Source organism: Colletes latitarsis, chromosome 5 (genome assembly GCF_051014445.1).
Source record: "Colletes latitarsis isolate SP2378_abdomen chromosome 5, iyColLati1, whole genome shotgun sequence".
Lineage (NCBI taxonomy): Eukaryota > Metazoa > Arthropoda > Insecta > Hymenoptera > Colletidae > Colletes > Colletes latitarsis.
Window position 1 is genome coordinate 25,368,906 of NC_135138.1, and position 21,920 is coordinate 25,390,825.

At 35.9% G+C, this 21,920-nt stretch overlaps 1 protein-coding gene across 4 annotated transcripts in view; it reads left to right on the plus strand.

Moving 5' to 3' along the window:
* The window catches only part of LOC143342151 (opioid-binding protein/cell adhesion molecule homolog), a 372,611-nt gene that overhangs the window by 337,682 nt on the left and 13,009 nt on the right, over positions 1–21,920 (plus strand). For 3 of the 4 annotated variants that reach the window (XM_076765730.1, XM_076765732.1, XM_076765729.1), the window contains 5 exons: positions 4,810–4,938; positions 11,657–11,794; positions 13,101–13,271; positions 15,104–15,175; positions 16,481–16,549. In XM_076765730.1, coding sequence (XP_076621845.1) covers positions 4,810–4,938; positions 11,657–11,794; positions 13,101–13,271; positions 15,104–15,175; positions 16,481–16,549 — 579 coding nt within the window. The remainder of the gene's footprint in view (positions 1–4,809; positions 4,939–11,656; positions 11,795–13,100; positions 13,272–15,103; positions 15,176–16,480; positions 16,550–21,920) is intronic. The other variant, XM_076765731.1, reaches the window with a different exon arrangement.

Below are 21,920 nucleotides of genomic sequence, written 5' to 3' on the forward strand. Positions count from 1 at the left end.
AGTTCGTAGAAGAGGATATTTCTATTTCGTTGTCGATATCTCGTAATAGTCACGTTACTTGTGGGCCAGATAAATCGTCGTTTGGACCGAAGTATAGAAGAGTTGAAAGAACCGTGCATCAATACGCGGAGTTCTATCTGTCCATTCGGCCACGCGCGGATACATTAGCTGCAATGATCGTGGCTCGAGGATTTCGCTCGGAGAATGAATGTAGCCGGGTTATCTGGCGGTAATAACGCGAAAAAGGGCACTTAAGGATGCGAGGAAAGGGAATGGGATGAAATATCGACGTCCAACCCGCCGCTTATGGGGCGGAATACATCACGTACTAATTCCCAAATAGGTAGCCAACTCCCCGCCTCGTCTTCGAGTAAGCTGTCTGCTTATTTTTACGACGTTAAGGAACACGTGGAAAATGTTATGCAAAGTGCGCCGCGCATCGACGTGAATGGCCGCTAATTTATTCCGTGGTTCTTTTCACGTTGCGCCCTTATCGCACTGCTTAACATTTAAGCCAGCTAATGGACATTGAAAGACACTGCGTTATCGTCCTGCGAGCGTCCTGATATTACGAAAATTCCCGGACGTTTTTTCGCCGCTGCAAATTGGAATCAATCGTGCTTCACAGTGTTAAATTATTTACGCTATAATCAGTTATCGGTAGCTTTTAATATTTACTTTTCTGATTTTAATCGCTAGTACCGAAAGATAAATCGCCTCAAAACGAATGATAGGGTATTAAAAAACTTGACAATTTTCGGGGAAACAAATTACCCTGTTTCTATACGCGAAGTCCTTTACATTGAACAGTTATTATACGCTATTGTACGAGTTGAAAAGTTATATTGGGATATGTACGGCTGAAACAGTAGTCATTCACAGAATTTTAGTTCCCGATTCGAACAAAGCTCAGGGTCAGATGGCAATTTCGTTAATTTCAGAAAAAGAGTTTGTTATTTCGCGAAAGGATCTAATTTGACACGTAATATCGGCCATTGTAGGACCGCGGTAGCGGCAGAGACAGGTTAAAAAATAATAATTTTTCGCTTTTTCCTTCATCCAAAGAGAGTGTGGCTTGTACGACAAATATCATCGGCTAGGTAGACAATTAACATCGTTTGTGATACTCGAACGACGATCACCATTGTAGCATCGCTAATATTTCCCAGCTTTATGAAAGAAACCATCCTTGTATGTAATTCTTATTTCCTTTTCGATGACGAAACCCCCATTGAAAGGCATCTCAATAATTTCAGCTAAAATTCTCTCTCCGCTTTAGATTCTTTACTCGAGTTTGTTATTTCGCGAAAGGATCTAATTTGACACGTAATATCGGCCATTGTAGGACCGTGGTAGCGGCAGAGACAGGTTAAAAAATAATAATTTTTCGCTTTTTCCTTTATTCAAAGTAACCGCGACCTGTACGACAAATTTCATCGGCTCGGTAGAAAATTAACATTGTCTATGATACTCGAACGACGATCACCATTTTAGCATCGCTAATATTTGTCAGCTTTATGAAAGAAACCGTCCTTGTATGTAACTTTTATTTGCTTTTCGATGACGAAAACCCCATAGAAAGGCATCTCAATAATTTCAGACAAATTTCATCGGCTAGGTAGAAAATTAACATTGTCCATGATACTCGAACGACGATCACCATTGTAGCATCGCTAATATTTGTCAGCTTTATGAAAGAAACCGTCCTTGTATGTAACTCTTATTTGCTTTTCGATGACGAAAACCCCATAGAAAGGCATCTCAATAATTTCAGCTGAAATTCTCTCTCCGCTTTAGATTCTTTACTCGAGTTTGTTATTTCGCGAAAGGATCTAATTTGACACGTAATATCGGCCATTGTAGGACCGCAGTAGCGGCAGAGACAGGTTAAAAAATAATAATTGTTCGCGTTTTCCTTTATCCAAAGCGACCACGGCTTGTACGACGCGAAATTTCATCGGGCAGCGCCGTATTGTGGTTCCCCATTAAGCTGAAAGTTTTAAAGGTTCCTGCTAAACCGGTAAGGGGGTAGTTGCAGCACCAGGACCTGCGGGACTACTTGATTAAAATCCTCGGAAAGTGCTACCCGCCGTTGGAATCTCTCACCGCTAGGCATTGTTTGCGGAACAATGGATAGGTTTGGTGCGCGGCACGCCATGGCTAACAACGATTCACACCATCTTCTTACGCCCCAACGCGCACTGCGACAGCAACTTTCGTTCCTTTCATAACCTTCGTCTGCACGATAGTTCCTAGGATGATAAGGGTGCCTAGTCACGTCAGACATTTCTACGATTCAACAAATCGATTTGCATGTTGCTTTGTCTTTGTATTCCACAGAGAGCATTGTTCCCTCTATAATTTTTACAAGCCCGTAAAATGCATACATTGTTCCGGCTACAAAGATGAAGCTGAAAAAATTTACTACCCCTTGACGAATTTTTAAACAATCGTATTAAAAAATTTCTCGATTTCGAAACCGCTTTTACGACCATCGATGCGTATAAGTAATGCGTCTTATGTAAATTTATGAGCCGCTAACGTACTGCAACGAGCTATAAAGAATGCCTCTGAATGATGCTCCGCCTTTTTCATCCATAAAATCCGTTTTTACGATAGTGATGCTACCAATCATTACACGATAAGAAATATCGATCAACAGCGAAACAAGATTTTGCAAAAATCACGATCGGCCAGGTCTCGATTGGATTATAATTATTTTTGTCCATATTAAACATCAGAGGTAGACATAATTTTCAACATAAAGTAATTATTTTACTACTAAAATCTTTCTGATTTTTTCGATTTAGTCAACTTTGAGAGCTGCAATCACCTACGCCAGTGTTTAAACACATGTTTACTGCGGACGTAATAAAAACATGAAAAGTCAATAAAAATTATTGAAAAATTTATTTTGCACTCTCAAAAGATAGTTAAATAAATTGCGAAAATAAATCACAGCGTTGGATGTAACATTTAGTTAAAAAAAATTAATAAAGATGGTTAAATTTTGCAACGTACACACGAAACTGCCCCCTTAAGGAACTTTAAGAATCCGCGGGCCAGCTAAAAATAAGAAACAACAATTTAGTCGATACTAAATTTACTACGCGCGTCGGGAGAATAATGAACGTTAAAGCGCGGAACGAGGGATCTAATGTCGGCGCGAGTATTTTATTTTGAACTGCAGGAAACGTAACATCGACGGTGATACATCGAACGGTATTACTCGACTCGAAGAATTCTGAGCTGTTACAGTGTCCCATTACCTCGACATTACTGTCGAAGAATTGTAGCAACGTCCTCGCGATACGATGTGCTCGAGCCTTTATCTAGAGAAACGTTCAATCGGTTTTCCATCACTCTTAAACATTCGCCCCCGGGACCGTTGCAAGCTACTCGAACTTATGACAACGCTTCCTACGTTTCATCCTTTCTCGACGCACGAGAACGCATAATAATATCGCGTATAAAAAAGACTAGCCGGTGCTACTCTCTTTTATTATTGCATTCTTATTGGAACGCATAGCAGCAATCATCTGGTTTTACGTCCCGCGGAATATACCATGGACGTATATTTGCACCGATGGCAGCCATATTGTTGCTCCAGGGACCGAGTTTTATTATATTCCTACGGTATTGTATTCTTTTTTTTTATGTCGAGCCAGTTCTTTTTTCTCTTCAATTGCTTTTTGTTCTTTCCTTATACGTGCTTAGATCCTCCTTTGAGCACCGAGTCGATTCTATTCCATTTAGAAATATCTCGCGAACGTATCTGATTTTGAGATCGAAACTACGATCATTTAAAAGCTTCTTTTGATAAATTTTAATCAATGTATCCTTGAATTTATTCTTAAATTTTATCTTTAAACTTTAACTTTGATTAAACGCTTATTTTGTAAAACCTGAATGAAGTTATTTTTAAATAGTTGCTGTAACGATAAAGTTGATGCTCTATAAATATCAAGTTACGTCAGTCGAGATATGGGTTTAAAAATAACAAAATGTTACAACGGTATTAGAGAATGTGCGAAGTTTCATCGATACGGAACAATGCACGTTTCAGTTTGCGTGTGTGTGTAATTTATTGCAACCGATGACCAACAGTGGTTCGAAAATTTGTCGAAAGTTGCTCGAAAACGCGGAAATTTTGCAAGTTTGTGCAACTAGGGAGAATGATAAATCGTTTACCGTAATTTAATTATATGTTGCCGTATAGAGCGGAAGTGAAACCGGTTATTGTACGATGGAATAAATAATTACTTTCTACGACAGATATTAATGAGCCATTGGATATAGATATATTAAAGTGTCAAATTTTAGAGGCTGCTATCGTTTGCTTCATTTTATAGAGAATTTACCATTAAATTACAGAGTATCGACGGAGTGTATTAATACAGTTTACCACAATAGAAAATTAAGAAATTCTATATAAAGTATCTCCGTCAATGGAAATTATCAATAATCATCTTCTGTGAATAATTCCTATTCATATTGTACGTGAGATAGTTCTGGGAGATGTTCTACTTAAAATAAAACGATCTATATTCCACGTTCACCGTTCCAAGATGATTTCATAGAATTATATTACGAAGAGTATCAATTCTTATGAAAGCTTTGGATGACTTTAGTTTGTAGCAATTCATTTTACAGAAGGAAATTTCCCAGAATTGTCGAAACGAAGACTAAATTTTAAGTTGTCGATAAAACCTTGGAAATGGCGAACAGAATATATTTCAGTTTATTAAGATGGCTAATTCGGTGGGTTGTTCGAAGTGCTCATGTCGCGTCGTTTGTTTTATGTTTCAGTGAACGTGGTGGATGGGGAGGTGCTGCATATTGTGAAGATTAGTCGACTGCACATGGGTGCATACCTGTGCATCGCTTCGAACGATGTTCCACCTCCAGTTAGCCAACGTATATCTCTGCGCGTGCAATGTAAGTGTATGAAAATTATTCGGTCTCGTAAACTCGAGTTATTAGGCCCCTCTATAAACGGTGGTTTCCAACTGTGTTGTATAAATTTACGACCACTAATTTCTACGCAAAAATGAGATTTAAATTACTCGTAGATCAGTTTTTCATAAATTATGCAATACATTATAGCAAGGTGGTTTAATCTTTATTCGAAATTATTATTATAAGGTAGTTCGATCGTAATTTTATAAAATATTCTTATTTTCTGCTGGCAAAGGATCAATTTTTAGAACAGTCTTCCTCAGTCTTCTTTCTTTTCCACTTTTAAGTATCACTTACTTCTGTAGTTCCCCTTATGGTGCTGTTAATTGAGATTAATTTTAAGAAATTGCCTTGAATCCCTAATTCTAAAGACGTTGGTTACTAATTAAGATCTTTTTTATAAAATTTTGTTGAAACGTGGTCCCAAAGTGGATACGTTTCGTGTTAGTCGAGCAAACCAGCGAAGTTTTGAAGACAAAGAAAAAGGGACAAACACTCGTAGGTCAGTAACGGGGTGCATTCCAGCGCAACCTGATGAAGAGTGGTTGTTCGCTCTAGCACGATGCATTACGTCGGTTTTCAACGTTTCATTTAGCCAGCGATTTACGAGCGGCCACTTGACCCAGATATGCTCGATGTACCTAGGTCCGTTCATCCCCTCTCGAGCGTCACGTCCAGCCAGTTTTGGGGTGCGAAACGCGTTTCCGCTCTGTCTTTTCCGACACATTAGTCTCCGTTCCACCACACGGATAGTTACAAGCGTTAACAATCGTCCGAGAGAATTCGAACCAGCAATTCCGCGGGTAGATCACGATTTAGGAGCGTTCGCTACGGCTTTTACGACAGTTTTCTGAGCCGTAATAATTCTCGTCCTGCTCTTTCCCTCTTCCCTATTTTATTAACGTTATTTGCTGGATATTGATACACACCATATCGTAATTTTCTTCCTATTGATTCACTGGAAATCGAAGCATCCACAAAAATAATAGCTGTCAATTAACCCCTTGACTTACGATTCAATAATTTTTCCAACATACACTATCTAATTTTGTTTAAATTTTTTCGTACAAGGAATTATACGATTGCCTCTGGTTCGTTTAAATTCATTTGAATATTAAATTTTGTTCGATTATGAAATAAAACGTTTTAATTACTAACATCAAAAGTGCTTCGAAACGATTACCACGCGTGGAATTAATAATGTCGTATCGTCCCACGAAGCTCACCCTTCTCAACCCCTTGACATATAATTTAATTTCAAATAATTTTTTAAACCTATACTATTTAATTTTGTTTAAATTTGTTCGTAGAAGAAAAAAGAATAGATTTGTTTCACGAATACCTCGTGAATGTAAAAATGTATTGATTTTAATTTATAAGCCTTGATGACGAGTGAGTGGTCTCATAATTGTGAAATTTGACATGTGAAGAGTCAGAGACGTCATAGTATGTTAAGGGGTTAAAATACCAAGAGAGAGGGGAATAAAATTTTGTCTATAATGAGGAAGAAGTGGAAGTAGAATATAAAAATTACTATGTAGGATCAGTGTCGACTCACGTCCACGTAAAAACGTATCGTAGCTTGGAATATACAGTAACGAGCAAAACTGAACACACATACGACAGTTTAACAAAAATAATTTTTTATTCAATATTTGCACGTAGAGTACAAAGAAGACAAAATACTTAGAATTATCTAAAATTTTCTGGCTTTTAAAAACAAATTTAACATTTGCGATACCATTATTTCTTTCGTTTCGTACGATTTTTTTTCCTATAATCAGTTTTACACCACGACTAATTTTAAGTAAACATTTCAAATTTTGGTACACTTAATATTTCCTTCATAAACCTTTAACCTTGATAGTTGCTTCAATATGTTTAGACGTACTTAATACTACATTTTCGTAATACTCTGGTGTAATGAAATGCCATTGTTCTTACACTCTTTGTCACAAATTAGTTATCGTTGTTGCGTGAACACTATATTTATCTTGTAACTTCACTTTCAAGTATGCCCAGATATTTACATTTATGCCTAGCCTTCTTCAGGCCATTCCATGGTTTGAAATAGTCGAGTTTGCAGCCAATTCTTCACGCTGTTCGCACAATGCCATGTTGGAATACAGCATCGACTCTGATACTGGCATATTTTCAATTGTTTCTAGTAATTTTTTTTTTAAATATCCTTATACTGGTTCACAGTACCTTCTGTTCGATGTAGTGATCCTATATCATACGCAGTGATACACCCCCATACTATAAGTGACACACCACCAAATTTCATTGTTTGCTTCACATGACGCGGTATAAGAAGTTCATCTTGTTTTTTCCAACACCAACAACATCCATCCGATGAAATTCGATTGATTTTTGATTCATTGGAAATAATTACTTTTTTCCGTTGCTCCATATTCTAGCTTAAATGATTTTTTTTTTAAATTCAGACGGGCTTTGACATTCTTTTTCGATGGGGCAGGTTTCTTTTTCTTCTCGATTGCTATAAAATTGGCTTCTTTTAATGCTCTTCGAGCTGTCTACTTACTAATTTCCTTTCCAACATCGCTTTTTAATAGCTTTGCAGTCATTGATGCTGTCGTTGCAATTTCTGAAGTAACGTATCTTGTCAATCTTCTCCTATTGCTTCAAATTTATCTTGACTTCGTTACATTTTCTTCGTATTTTCACAGCAGATTAACAGCAAATTTTCTAGCAATCACTTCCGTTGATAAACTCCATTTTAATTGAAAAATGATATCATTTTTTATATTTTTAGATAATAATTTCATAACGTTATATCGATGCAACTCTATTGCACCAAAATATTGCGAAACTGTAGTATTAAGTATATCTAAACGTATTGAAGCAATTATCGAGGTTAAAATTTTATGAACGAAATATTAAGTGTACTGAAATCTGAAATGTTTAAATAAATTAATTGCGGTGCAGAACCGACTACACGAGAAAAAATTGTCCGATGCGAAATAATAATGATATCGCAAATGTTAAATTTGTTTTGAAAAGCCAGAAAATTTTAGATAATTCTAAGTATTTTGTCTTCTTTGTACTCTACGTGCAAATATTGAATAAAAAATTATTTTTGTTAAAATGTCGTATGCGTGTTTTCAGTTTTGCTCATTACTGTATATTCCAAGCTACGATACGTTTTTACGTGGACGTGAGTCAACACTGATCCTACATAGTAATTTTTATATTCTACTTCCACTTCTTCCTCATTATAGACAAAATTTTATTCCCCTCTCTCTTGGTATTTTAACCCCTTACCATACAATGACGTCTCTGACTCTTCACATGTCAAATTTCACAATTATGAGACCACTCACTCGTCAAAATAAAAAATTATTTTTGTTAAAATGTCGTATCCGTGTTTTCAGTTTTGCTCATTACTGTATATTCCAAGCTACGATACGTTTTTACGTGGACGTGAGTCAACACTGATCCTACATAGTAATTTTTATATTCTACTTCCACTTCTTCCTCATTATAGACAAAATTTTATTCCCCTCTCTCTTGGTATTTTAACCCCTTACCATACAATGACGTCTCTGACTCTTCACATGTCAAATTTCACAATTATGAGACCACTCACTCGTCAAAATAAAAAATTATTTTTGTTAAAATGTCGTATGCGTGTTTTCAGTTTTGCTCATTACTGTATATTCCAAGCTACGATACGTTTTTACGTGGACGTGAGTCAACACTGATCCTACATAGTAATTTTTATATTCTACTTCCACTTCTTCCTCATTATAGACAAAATTTTATTCCCCTCTCTCTTGGTATTTTAACCCCTTACCATACAATGACGTCTCTGACTCTTCACATGTCAAATTTCACAATTATGAGACCACTCACTCGTCAAAATAAAAAATTATTTTTGTTAAAATGTCGTATCCGTGTTTTCAGTTTTGCTCATTACTGTATATTCCAAGCTACGATACGTTTTTACGTGGACGTGAGTCGACACTGATCCTACATAGTAATTTTTATATTCTATTTCCACTTCTTCCTCATTATAGACAAAATTTTATTCCCCTCTCTCTTGGTATTTTAACCCCTTATCATACAATGACGTCTCTGACTCTTCACATATCAAATTTCACAATTATGAGACCATGCACTCGTCAAAATAAAAAATTATTTTTGTTAAAATGTCGTATGTGTGTTCAGTTTTGCTCCTTACTGTATTATATTGGAGATTCCTGAAGTTGGTCAAGAGGTCGTTAAAATTTCGTTCGACTGTAGATTTAAATTGATCAACTAATGGGCGCGCAATCTATCCGATAACTCAAGAAATCCGTCGAGGGAAGAATATAGAGTGGCCGAGGGACGACTATCCGCCGTGATATCGTCTCAAGCGTATACAGCAGCAGTAAATCGTGATTTACGTTGGTTCGTAAAAGACGGAACTATGACATGATATTGCGGCTCCAGAATATCTATATCGATCGTTGGGAACCCGCTACATGCCAGCGGCGCGCGTATAACAACCGAAAACTTTGAGAGGGATGTTTTCGCTCTAAGAGAGTCCTGCATTCCCTAAGTCGCGCCATCGAACTTTCAAGTGTATGGAAACTTCATAGAGCCCGCGGAAAAATGGAGAAAATTAAGCGGTACAAAGGCGCGTCTATGAAACGCCTTTTATTTTTAGTGCATATAGGACGGAGGGTTGAATAAAAGAAAGACCTGCATTCGCCGAAAATTTTCGTGGAACGTAAATCATCGAGAATAGCCGGGCTTCGTAATTGGAATTTTTCGGAGCAACTCCCGGCCGAAGTAAAAGGATTATTTTTATTTTACTACTTTTATTCGACGACTTTGTTCGCCATAATGAAAAAGAAATACGTTTGCGAGTACACGAAGACGTGGCACATAGTGGAGAAAGCATGATAAAAGGGTGAGGTTCAGCGAACTATTTTATAACCTAACCCAAACAAAAGATATTGCGAGGAGGAAGAAAGTTCAGTAGCAGTGGATACAATGAAAATATATTGAATGTTTTGCTTGAATTTTTGTCTGCGAGAATTTCCCAATCACGTGACGTTGTTAAAATATTATGATATTAATAGTCTCGTGGGTCAACGTTTGTTGGAACTTTAGTTTCCTTTGAACCAGGTAATTTGTTCCTGAAGAGGTTAAAGGGTACTTGAAAAATGTGGAGCAAGTTTTTTGCGGAATAAAAAATATTTACTACAGCACTTTAATATGTATGAAGTTTTGTAACACCGATTAAATATTTTTTCTTCGCCATAAAATTGCAGAACATGGGGCGTATATACAAAGTGTCCCAGGACAGGTGACGCAGTTGGCCAAGAGATGTTCTATATACATAAATAGGTTGAAAATGTAGAATGAAGTTTCTTCGTATAATGGTGTATTTTCGAGAAAATGGAATTTGAAGAGTTCTTCGGCGTCTGACTATGATTTGCTATTTCTACTTGTGCTGATGTCCACGTCAATAAATATTCCAAGTCGAATTTCTTGAAAACTAAGTATTATACAAATAATTTTTTCTTGCATTTTCGGCTTATTCCTTAATGCAAATTAAAGCAGAGAATGGAAAATCAGAATGGAGAAAGTCAGAAATAAAAAATCCTACCACATGTGTACAGAAAATGAGAATTTTAATTTTGAACCATGTTTACAACTAGAAATGATTTGTATAGTGCTTTGTTTTTGAGAAAATCGATTTTAAAAATTGATTTGAACCGCGTGCAATAACTTGAAAATCAGTGCAAGTAGAAATATCGGATAGTTGTCAGACGCGCCAATTAAATTCAGTTCTGAGTCTTCAAAAAACATAATAGTCCTTTCGTATAGCGAAATTATGATAACAGTAATTATAAAACATTATTAACCGGAGAATAAATAATATAAAAGCGTCAATTTTGACGAATTCACCGACAAACACCCATATAGATGAAAAGTGCAACAAAGAATGGAGGAACTTTTCTGGCGTTACGACCTTAATCTATTCGCCTTTCATTTTATACACTTTCTACTTAAAGAAATTAATTACGCGATCAAGAAAAGCGATTGTGCCGCAGGGAGCGGTAAATAATACTTTCTGAAAGAAACTGGGAACAATGGTTCGGTTTCGTGAACATTGAACCGAATGCGTGGCTCTCCCGGTCAGGATAATTAATCATGATTATAATTCAAATTAATCAACGCGCGAACGGTATCTTTTATATTCGTATAAGAAGAATGAAGCCTGTTGTCTTCGAACTTTTAAGAAGACATTATCCGCTCGATAAGTGAATTTTCTAATAAAAGAAGCATCTTCCCTCTGACATCCAACGTGGCATTTAACTAAAATTAAAACGCAGACAGTAAAAATGCCGGAGCACAACCAAAAGGCTGAATTAACTCTTTATTGCGATTGTTACCAGACTTATTGATAGGTGTCCCTCTTACAAAAGAAGATAATCAATTTTAACTGGCATGAAAGAAGATATAGAACATTGTTTTGTATAAAAAATTTTCTTTGGCAACTTCCCCTTAAATTTTAACATTCCTCCACCCTTAGAGGTTGGCATGAAAAGTTCCTACATATTTAAATTGCAAGTAATGAAGTTTGTGTGACAGTGGAGTATTACGATAATTACTGTCGTACTGCAAATTGAAGCAGGTCGTTTTTATTAATCACGTCACGTCTGTATTTCTTGTGTTACAGTTCCCCCGATGCTTTCGATACCAAACCAGTTGGAGGGAGCGTATATTGGACAAGACGTCACGTTGGAATGTCACACCGAAGCCTACCCTACCTCGATCAATTATTGGACAACCGAACACGGCGACATGATAGTCTCTGGTAATTTTAAGCTTCATAAAATTATATTCTCCTAAAGTCTCGATTTACTTTTATAAATTAAAGAAGGATATTCAATTAAAAACTCTTAACTATGCAGAAACTAAATCGAAATTAAATTCTTTTTCCAATAAATCAGAAACTTTGTTTGAACGATTTCAAATTTTCTAACTAGTGTAGTAAAAAATATACAGAGTGTCTGGCCACCCCTGGAAAAAATTTCTAGAAATTCTAGAGGTCAAAATAAGACGAAAATCAAGAATATCAATTTCTTGATTGAGGCTTCATTAAACAGTTATTAAAAAATTAAATTAAACAGTTTCAAATCATTCTGGAAAAAATATCTTGAGTTGCGGAGATCCATTACAATCATTTTTGGTCATTAAACGTACCCTCGAAATCTTATGCAGTTTCAAGAAAAAAATTCCTTACCGAAAATCTAATATCTGACCATACATTGATATGTTTCCCTGAAATTTCAGTCATATCTTTAAAATATCATAACTCCTGGACGGATCGAAGGATTTTAATGTTTCAAAGTGCAAACGACGCGTATTTTGTCCATGAATGTGTGGAAATTCCAAAAATATTCGAAAAGTTGTTCCTTGACCCCGCAAAACGAGAAAACCTCAATAAAAATGTTCCAATTTTCAAACGACTATAACTTCTACAATAGTAAACATATCGTATTGAAATTTAGTAGAGAAGTAGAGCTCTTGGATGCCTACAACAAAGTATTAAACAACTTTTATGTACAACGTCAAACAAATTTATTAAAAATGAGAAACGAATTTTTAACAAAAATCGACAGGGGGTAGGTGTCTAAATTTTTCGGCGAAAAGAAAAATTTCAAGTCGTTCTAAAAAAATTATATTTAGCTAGGGGGGCTAATTACAATCATTTTTGGCGAATACACATACCCCCGTAATCCTACGCAGTTTCGAGAAAAAAATTCGAATAGGTAGACAAATTTTTCGGCGATATTAAAATATTTCAAATCATTCTGGGAAAATTATTTTCGGGTGTGGGGGTCAATTGTAATCATTTTTGGTGAGTAGACATACCCCCGAAATCCTGCACATTTTCGAGAAAAAAATTCAGTACCTGCGGAAGTTTAAACGTTAGTAACATTTTAACAAGGCTTCCATCAACAAATTGGTACTCTTGATTTTCATCTTATTTTGGCCTCTAGAATTTCCCATTAAAATTTTTCCCATGGGTGGCCGAACACTCTGTATATTTGAATACAGCAGTCGAACTAATGTGAATTAACTATTGAATTTCGAGAAATATAGTTTTATTTGCCTAGGCAATTACCATTCCATTGCAGGCGACAAGTACGAGGCGGTATACTCCGACAACAGCTACAACAAATACATGATGCTGAAGATCAGAAATGTCGGACCAAAGGACTTTGGCTCTTACAAATGCGTCGCGCAGAATTCTCTTGGTGGAACGGACGGTTACATAAAATTGGACGGTGAGCTTTTCAATTCATAGCACCTTTTAAATTACGAATCGTACCCAATATTAAACGTTTAAAAACACCCAGCAAAAGGATAGAATACAAAGAATTATATTTTAAACTGTTTATCAAAATGGAAACAAACACGATAAGCAAATTACAGATTTAGTTATTTCGTATTATTTTTTGTACAATGTATAGAATATAAATGTTACAAACGTTCCCAAAGTCACGACCGTGTAAGTTACAGACATTGGGAGAAATGAAAACTCCCAAGGCGGAGTAACGACATCAGGAATAATTGGAATAATTGTGTTCGTATTTACGCCCTAACAACAAAGTAATTGATTCCCGATGAACTTTTACGCAAAGACTCTTAACAGTCGACGAGCATGAATCGATGGACGGGCTCAAACGGCCTTTCCGTTTCAATGTTGTTCGTAATTGGCGATTAAATTTGCGAAGGATATATTTATCCCTGGAGAGTATACCATTCCACCTCCTTGGACGAATAAATTGGCTGAAATTAAAAGTTGCGAAACGAATGCAAACGAAAGTTCAGTCTCAAATTTCCCCAACTCGATAATACATTCTGTGAAAACTATTGTGCATTCAGGCACAATTCATTTTCTTAAGTGGTGCAGTTGACGAACTTTGGAACGTTCAATTTAGAAGCAATACGTGTGGCTGTAATTGTTAGTACTGTGGATCCTGCTGGAATTCCAGCGAAAACAATTTTTCCGTTGCAAATCGACACAGGTTTTATAGTCATAATTGCTTTTATAAATTATCTATAATCAAGCAAATACGTATATTTCTTTAACTTAATTATAATTCTTCTCTTGTAAATGAGATTATCATCGTATTAGTTTCGTAATTGTTGCAGGTATTATCAGATATTTAGCTTCGCTGACTGGTAACTTGAAACGCGTCGGTTCTTGTATGAGAGTTTAATTATTGTACCTGGTCTTAATTCCTCTTTGTTTAAAAAACAATATAGTAGGTCCTTTGACAACCATCGTAATAGGTCGACACGACTGTTCGGATAAAAGCATTTTAGGATAATAGAACTCTCGTCTCTCTCTGTCTCTTTGATCATCCTATACTTCGAGTGAAGTGACATAAATACCTATAATGGGAATGAGAGGATTATCGTTAGAATTATCGTTAAATTCGTCAGCATAGGGTTTCGTAATTATATTTTAAAAGAAAGGCAGGATCGAATACAAAATTATTACTTCTCTACGTCTGAATTCTCAATACCTTTATTTACTCAATTTATCATTTCTTATTTCCTGTAAAATATTACTGCAGTCTTCATATTAGAAAATGCTTTTACTGCTACTGATATCTACAAACACGGATATTTTTGTGTCTGTATATTTTCTTTTCATTTTCAGTATTGACATTTATGTCATTTTACTCGAAATATAGAACGATCAAAGATGGAAAGATGTTTCTATTTTCCTCGAAATATAAAACGATCAAGAGGAGAATGCGATCCTATTACCCTAAAATTCCTTTATCCCAGCATTAATATTCTCTGTTAATTAGATTACTGAAGAATCCGTCCTCTTTTAAGCAACGAAGTAAGATGGAGTCCAATAATTGAAGTTTCACACAAGGAACGAGATAGCCCAAGAGTATCTTATTATTATTTAGCTCGTTTCTATACAATGTTTTCACGGTGGAACAGATTTGCAAGAACTACTTATTGAATAACAGAACATTCGAACAATAAATTATCTGTTATAACGTAGAATAAGTGGATTTTGTCATTGCTTCGAAAGGTAATGAAATTAGATTTAAGTTTGTCGTTATCAAAGACATGTATTGTTTACTTTCAGAGATTCCAGTCCCGTCGACGACGTCCACCACACCACCACCGTACCATGTCACTTCATCCATGAAGAAAACCGGTAACTGACTTCCATTTCTTTGGGTTTCCTTCCTAATTCCGCCGTGTTAAGCTTGCTCACACTAACAAGATTATTCAATTAATAATAAACATAGACAGATTTCAATCAAAGGCATTTACAAACAATTTCCTATATTCAGAGTTATTCGACCAAAAAGCATAGAGTTTGTGACAAGCTGTGGAATATTTATTTGCTAAAAAAATACAACAGAGTTTCGAGTATGTATTTAATTAATGTAGTTTTACAAAACGAAAATGCTGTTCTTAGCTTGACGGTTTACTGCTAACTGAGTTTGAGGCTCGGAAGAAAAGGAACGAGACGCTCAGGGGGTGCAATCAGTGTCCTCCTCAGGTAGTACTGACCTTTGCAAGGGAGGGAATTGCACCAATGGATTTGATTTTCATTAAAAATACATGCATGCAATGCTTATTCTCAACACAAACTCTCGGGAGTCACGGTCGAATATGCGATTTTACGAGGGTCGTCTGAAAAGTTTTGAGCCTAACATAGAAACAAGTATTTTTCCAGTTAAATGTAGCTTTATTATTCAACATAGTCTCCTCTTAAGTCAATACACTTTTCCCAGCGATGCTGTAACCCTTTTAACCCTTCCAAATAGTAGTTGGTGTCTTGCCCTGCAAAGTAGGCATTTACGTTTGCGATGACCTCCACGTTCGATGGAAATCTCTGTTCTCCAAGCGATATTTTAAGCTTAGAAAATAGGAGAAAGTTGCTGGGGGGCCAGATCTGGTGAATACAGTGGGTGATCAACCAATTCGAAACGCAATTCGTGAATTTTGGTCATGGCGATCGCCAAAGTATGAGCTGGCCCATTTTTACAAAAATACATCGACTGACACAAATGACTCACAAACAACAACTGAGCGTCCAAAATTGCTGCAATTTTCGCAGACATTCGTCAAAGCATATACCATTGTACTACCAGAATGGTTTTGACGAAAACAGCCACCTTCATGACGAGGCTCAAAACTTTTCAGACGACCCTCGTATCATCGGTTGAATAGTCTTGGTAGTCAGCGACGAGCAACGAGGCAATAAAACAAATTAACGGGCTGAAGCAACGATACCGTCGAAATTTCCCGCGAACGAACGCGGAATTAGGTGGAATACCTGCCATTAATTTGCAAGCAAAGCAGCCGCCCCGTCCCGCGATCGCGGCGCATTCGTTCGTTGGTCCTTTTTTCTTCGTGGCAAGGACATCCATTCCCGGGCTACCGTCCTAGCCGCGACGTGACGCCGGTAAAGCGCAGCCATGTAAAACCGCCTTTGTGTAATGTATTTTAGGTAGAAACGGTAACAAGAAATTACGACAACGACCTATCGACTACGATGTCGAGGAATGGCGAGATCCAGGTCAGTAAATATCTATTTTAACGCGCTCCGCGTACTTCAGCCATTTCCCACGACGATACACCGCCTGGCTGCCGCTTATACCGGGCTCGTTCGAGTAATTAGCATAATTAAAACCTCGTCAACGGTGCACATTCGAGCCGGGGCAGAGATTCAACGGCGAATCTACTGAATTGTCAATGCTCGGTGATCCCCTTTATCCATGAACGAATTACTTCGCGTTACTTGGTCCCCTTTAACTGGCCGGAATGGATTTCGGTATTACGCCCGCGACGACACTGATTCCGGCGACGGTTATACTTACGTTTGCGTTTTACGGTTTGGTTCTCGGATCGGCTGCTGATCGATTCGGGGGAATTGCTCGTTCGAAAGTGCTGCCCGGGAATTAGAGGGAAGGTTAATCGGTTCGAATGGTCTCTAGTTTCATTTTTCCGTACACAGGCCGCGGGAAAACAGCTCCGCGCGGTTTAATCCTTTCGCTTCAATCGCGGCCACGCAGCTGCACACTTAGTGATATTGATTCGAATTATCATCCAGATTTTCGAATCTGGGATTATTTATTTCGATAGTTCACTTTCCTACAAACAAATGCGTTATTACTATTTTTATCACACCGATTGTTCTAAAGTCACGAAAATGGCAGAATCTTACGAGGAATGTTTTTTAGGTGTCCGCCTCCGATTGTTCTGAATTTTGGATATGTTTTAAAGGAGCAAAAAATAAGATATTCGTATTTTTTTTCATATCAGCCCGTTTTCATATTTGGGGGTGAAACGACCCCCTAAAGTTTTAGCTACAATAAGCTATCTCAAAAACTATCATAGATAGAAGAATACTTCTTAAGGAAAAGTTTCATTGTTTTTTATGTACATATAAATGCTAGTCATAAATTTTGTAAAAAATAATTTGTTTATAACATTATTTTAAAAGCAATCACACTTTACATAATAACAAAAAAGAACACGATTTTTTTTATGAATTCATTGATATATCACATAGTATGTTTGCCTCTTACAGTTTTGCATATTTCAATATTATACAGCGGAAAGCGTGCCGTGATTCGTCAGCGTTTTTCGTTAATAATTCAAAAACGAAGCCCCATCCGACATTTTTGCAAAGAAAATTGTTGTTCAGAATCGTCTCAGCTACCCCACATTTCCGGTTCTTACACTCTTTACGGGACACCCTGTATATTCGTTGCGCACACACATCGGGTGGCGGTCGCACCAGATATAATGTATGGTTAATGTTCATTATAATATCTGACGTTTACTGTATACAGGGTGTTCGGCCACCCCTGGGAAAAATTTGAATAAGAGATTCTAGAAGTCAAAATAGGACGAAAATCAAGAATACCAATTTGTTGATGGAGGCTTCGTTAAAAAGTTATTAACATTTAAAGTTCCGCCCGTACTGAATTTTTTTCTTGAAAATGCGTAGGATTTCGGGGGTATGTCTATTCACCAAAAATGCTTGTAATTGACCCCCGAAACCGAAAATAATTTTTCCAGAACGATTTGAAAAAATTTATTTCCACCGAAAAATTTAGGCACCTACCCCCTGTCGAGTTTTCTTACAAATTCGTTTTTGATTATTAGTAATTTTGTTTGATGCCCTATAGAAAAGTTGTCTAATACTTTTTTGTAGGTACCCATAAGCTCTACCTCAGAAAAAAGTTTCATTGAAATATATTCACAATTGTAGGAGTTATGACTATTTGAATATTGGACCATTTTTATGGGGTTTTTCTCATTTTGCGGGCTCAAGGACCAACTTTTCGAATATTTTTTCGATTTGTATATATTCTCCATTAAAATACGCGTAGTTTGCTTTTTTAAACATTAAAATCGTCCAATCCGTTCAGAAGTTATGACGTTTTATAGATTCACATGAAAATTCGAGCAGACATTTCTGGCCAGAAATTATATTTTCGGTGAGGAATTTTTTTCTCGAAACTGAGTAGGATTTCGGGGGTATGTCTATTGACCAAAAATTATTGTAATCGACTCCTGCAACCGAAAATAATTTTTTTAGAACGATTTGAAAAATTTTTTTTTCGTCAAAAAATTTCTGCAGCTACCTGAATTTTTGTCTCGAAAGTGTGTAGGATTTCGGGGGTATGTGTATTCACCAAAAATGATTGTAATTGACCCCGGCAAACAAAAATAATTTTTTCAGAATGATTTGAAATTGTTTAATTTAATTTTTTAATAACTTACTAACTTACTAACGAAGCCTCAGTCAAGAAATTGATATTCTTGATTTTCGTCTTATTTTGGCCTCTAGAGCCCAACATTAAAATTTTTCCCAGGGATGGCCAAACACCTTGTATACTAGGCACTAGTAAAGTTATTTATAGCTTACAATATTAATAAAAATTTCTTTAGTATTTACGTATTAATATGCGATACATACATGTGGTAAGGAATATAATAAATATAAATTAATTTCCGGTACTAATAACATCATTCGTGCAATTATATTTCAAATGTATGTATACATGGTATAAATTTATCACCTGAATCTTTTACAAGATGTATGAACTTCATTAAATGATTCACTTAATATTCAAGGGGTGTAGCCGGATAAGATGGTCAAATGGATCAGTGAGCATATCAGTTAATAGACCGTTCAAAGAAAATCACTTGTGTCAAGTATCAACCCGGTACTCTTACTGGGAGGGTAGTTACAGGGCAACAAAATTTTCAGTTTAAACTGTATATCTTTTGTTGTATTCTATCAAAGATTTCGGAAAAAATTCAGGGTATTTTGCTCTACGGTATACGTGTTTGTGAATTTTTTCAGAACTTGTCATCGCAAAATGGATTTTTAAAAAATTCGAAAAGTTAAAAAAATTTTTTTTTAATAGAAATTATTAAATGACCACGTTTGTATTTTACAGTGTTAGTGTCTTGTTATGATTATTAATCTGTAATTTTTTCAGATTTTTAAAAGTGGAGGAACGATGTTGAAAAAAACAAAAACCGACAGTTGCTTGTATTTTTACCTTAATTTTTTATGTAACCATGTTCGTATTGTTACAATTTTATTGTTAAATGTATAATTTTTTGAGGCTTTTTGTGGAGGTGTATCACATACAATTTTATGGCGTTAATATCGATTTTGAGTCAAATGATATGTTTCAACCCTTAAACATGAAAACAGGCTGCTATAAAAAATAAATATATCTTATTTTTTGCTCCTTTAAAACTTATCCAAAATTCAGAACAATCGGAGGCGGACACCTAGAAAACATTCCTTGTTATATAAATATTCTGCCACGTTTTTCATTGTATTTTATTACAATTTATACAGTAAGTTAATTTTTTGTTATTCGTTGAAGGCGATTCGATCTAGATATTTTGTTTATAAAGATTGTCGAGTACAATGGGATGGACAAAAGGTATATGAGTATTTAATGCAAAGATAATGTTTTGTTACTTTATCGGGAACGTTTGGTAATTAAGATTATATTTCCTTTGTTCGAGAAAATAGATAATTAAGATTCCATTGTATTAACTAGAAACGTTGAAGCAAGAAATTCGCTGTACAGGTTAAATAATAAAGATAAAGAGTTATCGTAGTTAAATGGCTGCTACTTTGAGACCCCCTTACAAGGCAAAATTGTCCTTTGTTGAACATCTTTTATTCAATCTAATAGAAAGCTCCGCTTCTGATGTGCCCGTCGCCGGTTCCTCTCTCTTTTTATGAACTTTATTTCTTTATTACCTGGCGATGCTGTAATTTTTCTTTGTAATTAGAAATGTACTTATCAAGTATCACTTCTTCCGTTCTCTTGGTGTCGAATTCATTATAAACCGGAGTTAATTAATAAGGTGTCTATTACAAGGCTGTGCTAATTACATTCCAGCTTTCTCCTGGAGTGCTGATACGTTTGGAATGAACGATGCAAAATAGTTTTTAAACGATGATCTAGAAGCTTTTCGGCATTACTAAATTCAAATATGAGATCAGAGAATTTCTAAAGCACAAAATGAAAGAAAATAAGGTAAAAAATAGTAAACTAAAACCTCGCCGCTTCCTCGTCGTTAGTTCTGGGTAACGCTAAGTGCGAGACTAGCTCTGATAATTAGAAACGTACATACAAAAAATGTTTATCTAAGATTTCGTGGCAAAAAGAATTCTGCAGAACGAGCTCCAAAACAATGAAACGATTCTTTTATTTTTGGCCCGCATTATGGGGCTAAATTATGTTTATTTAAAATGAATGTTTATTCCATATAAAAGTTGGAGGAAAATAATAATTTATTCCATCATAGTGGAACAGAAAACTTAGTAAAAGTAAAGCTAAAATGTAAAGTATATCTCTGAATGCAAATTAGATTGCAAGTCAGGGTTTTTCATGTATCGGTTGCAAATAAGTCGAAGTTCAAAGGTATCAACAGAAGCTGGCTCCGTCATCAGCTTCTTTTACAGTTCTCGGTAAATACTTCAGCCTTGGTTCAATAGACTTTCCCTATTTCCGTTGATTCATGAGGTGAAACGAAACGCCCAGCACTATTCTTACCGTTTCACCGATACTAATCTCATTCGATTTTCAACGAAGGATCAGTTTTCGCGACGAAATTCTATTTGGAGTTACGTATGTTGTAGACACACGATATATATTTGGAATTTAACAAGAAAATCATAGTTTAAATAGACATAGTAAAAACTTGATACCAGATTGGAAACATTACTGCTCACTGAATGCTGAAAAATTTTTTTCTACCTTCAATCCTTTGTTATTTCCGTTTGTAATACATTCTTCTCATTAATACATAAAGTTAATTCGATTAGGTTGAATATTTATTTAACAATACGAAGCCCTGACTCAATATTTAATGTACGATTTTATGTTTCTAAAAGTCGATTTAAATTTTTTCATACGACGAGTTGTTGGAAGAACTCCTCTGGTAATTATTTCTGGCTCCTGTTTGAATTGCCAACATTTGCGGAAAGAACACTTTATTTATAGAATCGTTAAAAACATTTACGGAGGTTTGATAAATCTTGAAACAGTTCGAAATTGATGATAAATTTATAAAAATCAAAGGTTATTCGAGACAAACAACCGACAGAAATATTTCGTTTAACTTTAATGATCGTTTAACGAATTCCCTCTGATTAATGTGAAATCTGCTACGCGAAACGCGTTCTGTTTAAAGAAGGGCTTCGCAGACGGACGACCGACGTCTCCGTAGTTTTATTTCTTTACGGTTGTCGGTCTGATTTCAGCCCGTCCCGTTTAAAGTATCCCGTAGCTTATGAATATTGAACGTTGTAATATCTTATGAATACCCATGAGATGAACAATCTAACCGGTGTAACTACCGTTAAATTTCGAATATCGATTAAAAGTCTGAATATTCCG